At 24.3% G+C, this 4,457-nt stretch overlaps 1 protein-coding gene across 1 annotated transcript; it reads left to right on the top strand.

Moving 5' to 3' along the window:
* The first annotated feature begins 402 nt into the window (after positions 1-402).
* Positions 403-3,781, top strand: LOC100212352 (antistasin-like). The gene is made up of 7 exons (XM_065788974.1): positions 403-557; positions 832-987; positions 1,068-1,163; positions 1,237-1,326; positions 1,412-1,555; positions 3,444-3,513; positions 3,666-3,781. The coding sequence occupies exons 1-7, from the start codon at positions 443-445 to the stop codon at positions 3,718-3,720; spliced, it is 726 nt and encodes a 241-aa protein (XP_065645046.1). The 5' UTR covers positions 403-442; the 3' UTR covers positions 3,721-3,781.
* Positions 3,782-4,457: the final 676 nt, after the last annotated feature.

Genomic DNA, 4,457 nt, shown 5'->3' with positions numbered 1-4,457 from the left:
AGAAAAACTGTTTGAAGATTTGAGATCACGTTATGTGTGTATATATATATATATATATATATTTATATATATATATATATATATATATATATATATATATATATATATATATATATGTATATATATATATATATATATATATATATATATATAATATATATATATATATGTATATATATATATATATATATATATATATATATATATATGTATATATATATATATATATATATATATATATATATATATATATATATATATATATATATATATATATATATATATATATATATATATAAATTTATGTTTTAATTCATATTAAAGCTATTATTTATATGTAGTTTTAACTGCATAATAATATTTTAGTGTAGACTTAAGTTTTTTAATTGTTATATTCTACTAAAATCGTTTTTATTATATTTTGAAGAGTATAAAAAAGAAAATGAAACATTTCATTTTGGCTGCGTTTTTCTTTTTTTCTATTTGCTACACATCAACAGCACTTACATGCATTAATTGTGCCACTGTAAAATGCAAAGCTCCAGAAGGATGTAAAGGTAAATATAATTATCTCCTTTTTAAAAATTATTAATTTTTAAACAGGGCTCTAATTTAGGTAACATTACGAAACTTGTTTATTTTATAAAAATAAGTAGTAGCAGTTGAACCAATCCCAAGATAATTAAGTAACGTTAGAACCAATCCCAAGATAATTAAGTAACGTTAGAACCAATCCCAAGATAATTAAGTAACGTTAGAACCAATTATACCCTTAAAGTCGAAGAGGAAAGTTTAAAGGATATTATTAAAGTTTATATGTTTTATTATAAGCTGGAACAGTCAAAGACTATTGTGGTTGTTGTGATGTGTGTGCTCAGGCTTCTGGTGAAGAATGCGGAGGATTACTGCAAAATACTAAAAAATGTGGTGACCAATTGGAATGTGTTAAAAAGAATAATACCATCAAGTCAGACTTGATGGGAATATGTATGAGTTGTTTATTGTTTTATTTTTTTTAAATGTTTTTTATGAAAAATAAGAATAAATAATAATGAATTTTTATTAAGGTCGACCAAAATGCGATCAAACCCATTTGTGCAAAATCTATTGCCCATATGGGTTTGTAATTGACAAAAATGGATGTGAAATTTGTCAGTGTAATAGTAAGAAATCTTTTTTATTATTTTTGTTTAAGATAATATAAGAAAAGTTATTAAAAGCATTTTTTTCCTAAAGGTCGACCGATATGTGGGCCAGTATGCAAGATTTACTGTATAAACGGAAACGTTCTTGATGGGGCAGGATGTCCGACTTGCAGTTGCTACAGTAAAAAAAAAATTGAATTATTTTAAATATATGAGCAAAAGTTTAAGTAGAAAACTTTTATATTTATACAACAAATTTAATTTAGAAATACCAAAATGCGTGGCTTTACAATATTCTGTTAAAGATACAACATTTAATCCAACATGTCCAAAGAGTATATGTCCATTAATTAAATGTGCTTATGGGGTGGTACTTGATCAAAATGGCTGCAGGACCTGCAAATGTCGAAGTAAGCAATTTTGAAAAAAAAAACGTTAATTTAATTTTTTTTTATCCTAATTACAGATACTATAAACTTATTTATTCTATAAATAATTTTATATAAATGCAAGGTTAAATTGAGAATAAATTTTAATAAAGAATGAAATTTATTTATAAAGGTATATTGAAAAACGCCAAAAGAGTTTTATATAAAACTTTTTCTTTATATTTTAATTTTTCCATTCAAACTCAGTTGATCCTTCTTTTGTTTTATTGGTAACTTAATTTTTATTTGTATTCTAAAGTTTTGATTTTTCTAAATAACAAAGTTTTATCAATAACTTGAACAAATACAACAACAACAACAACAACAACAACAACAACAACAACAACAACAACAACAACAACAACAACAACAACAACAACAACAACAGCAACAACAGCAACAACAACAACAACAACAACAACAACAGCAATAAGAATAAATTTTTGTTGTAAATATTTAAAAATTTTTAAAATGCATCGTTTGCCTAAATTAATTTTAAGACTACTTCTTAAACTTACTTACGATGTTTTTTAGAATACACTTTATTACAATGGAATACAGTGTAACAATGACATTTTTATTTAAGTATTACGCAAAGCAGCTGTGGCTAAGCGGTTAGAGCTCTGGATTAGATCCGAATGGTTTGGGATTTGATATTGTCTCCAGTCCAATAAATAACATCGGTATAGAGGGAGGCATAAAGTACTGTTTACATGCTCCTTTCGGGTGTTATGTGGTTGTTAGGTCATCTTGGAGCATCTTAACAACATAAAAAAATGCAAATGGTTTAATAGAGTGTAATAAAATACTTAAATTCGTCTAATTATGAATAAAAAGTACAAATTACAGTAAACTTTTACTTCTTGTTAACAAAAAACGCTTTAAGGCATAAAAATATAAGTCTTTATAATTACTTAAAAAGAATAAACTTTAAAATTTAAACTTTTGTTTAAATTTTAAAACTAATTTAAAAACACACTAAAGCTTATAATAATAAAAAAATAAGTTACATAAAAGCCTTAAGCAGTGTATTACATTGATTTAAAATATCACTGTATGTATAGTATATTACAGTATGTATATAGTATGTTAACATTTAAACACGTATACCTTTTAATATTACCCTAATTATAGTTAATAAAATAGATAAGAATTTATATAGAAGCCAAACTTACGCAGTGTAATATATTCGTTTAAAATACCGCTGTATAGATGGTATATTAACATTTAAACACATTTTTAAACATTACTCTTTTTATAAAACAAAATTTTTATTCTTAAAGGATAACTAAGTAAACTATCAAAGCACGAAATTTTTAAAATGAAAAATTTGAAAAAGTTTTTAAAAAAAATTCTTTTTGATAGGATTTATCCCTATTTAATGTAAACTCTGCATATTTTGCAACCAACAACAATTCTTCTATATCTCAAAATCAATGACAAAAATTGCATCAATGAGTAATGATTTTAATTTCGGAATTAATAAACAGATAAAACATTTTTATTTCCAGTTTTCATTAATTTTCTATTTGGTTTACATTTAAACAAATATATATCTTTTAATATCATTTTACACTAATGGTTTTATAAAGTTTTTAATTTAAATGTTTAATACAACTTCTTAATATGCCAAAGAACAGATAACTACAACAACATATACAGCACAATATAACATACAATATTATACTTAAAAAACTAGCAAAAAAATATCTAAAAAACTCCTACCTATATATTCTTTTTTTTTTTTTTTTGCGTTTTATTTTCTCCGTGAAAACGCATGAGTGAGCATGAGTGGTAATAATAATAATAAGCTTGGTTACTTGATTAAACATATGTAATTCCAGTTAATTGTTTCAAGACCATTATTTAGGTGTTCCTCCGTTGTGCAGCATAGATGGATGTTGTAAGGTACCTACGCGTTTTTGCAATAAAATTAACAAGTAAGTTAAAGTTATTATTTATTATTATTATTTTTTTACTATTAAAATTATATATATATATATATATATATATATATATATATATATATATAATACTTTTTTAAAGCTTCTTTAGGCAGCTTTGAAATGAAATTTATAATTTTTGTTTTTAGCTGTTGTATACACGACTCAACTTGCTTTTCAAAACCTGGATGGTACAGAAGTTAATTAGTATAACATTTTTCAAACGCAAAACATTTTTGGAAAATGAAATAAAATTGTATTCAAATGTTGTTTTTCTGTTATGTAAAAAAAAAAAAGTTTCAACAGTAAAAGTTAAACTTTTTGTTTTTGTAATGCAAGTTCATCACTAGGCAAAATTTACGTAGCAAAATAAGTCAAATGGGTTTTCCTTCTACCTGCCAGTTCTGACAGCACTTTAAAAGTCTACAACAGGTTTATATCCCGTTACTAGACCTTTTTAAATTGTATATGATACACGTTGTGTCTTTTTAAAGTCAATAAAGACCATGATGTGTTATTCAAACAACTATTTATACAAATGCGCCCATCGATATACAAAATAATGGATAATAATTTTGCAAAAAACTTTGAAGCTGACCATTTGACGAAAAAGTGATTTTGAGTGAGACAAAAAACTTTAACACACACTCGTAAATATTTTAATGTTCAATAATTTTTAACAACATTAAACATGTTTATTTTATGAGCTAATTTAGCCTAAATGATTAACTTGTTAGGGTCAAGACTTGAGTCAATAAAAAATGTATTAGTATCAAAGCAAATCAAAAGTTTATTTATTACTAGCAATATTATGGTAAAGATGTATTGACAAATAAAAATATAGTTTAAATAATGACAATAAATTTCGATTGAATGTTGGTTGGGTTTTAAAAAAGAAAAAAAAAATACGTCTCTTCCGTCCTTGGCTGCAGTGAAATCAT

Source organism: Hydra vulgaris, chromosome 01 (assembly GCF_038396675.1).
Source record: "Hydra vulgaris chromosome 01, alternate assembly HydraT2T_AEP".
Taxonomy (NCBI): Eukaryota; Metazoa; Cnidaria; class Hydrozoa; order Anthoathecata; family Hydridae; genus Hydra; species Hydra vulgaris.
Note: the sequence above shows the minus strand (reverse complement) of the source record. Positions and strands in the feature narration are given on the sequence as shown.

Excerpts from the sequence above, each read along its gene's own strand:
- LOC100212352 (XM_065788974.1), top strand. The coding sequence starts at position 443 with ATGAAACATTTCATTTTGGCTGCGTTTTTCTTTTTTTCTATTTGCTAC. Across the intron at positions 988-1,067 it reads GTCAGACTTGATGGGAATAT|GTCGACCAAAATGCGATCAA; the intron begins GTATGAGTTGTT and ends ATTTTTATTAAG. Across the intron at positions 3,514-3,665 it reads TTTTGCAATAAAATTAACAA|CTGTTGTATACACGACTCAA; the intron begins GTAAGTTAAAGT and ends TTTTGTTTTTAG.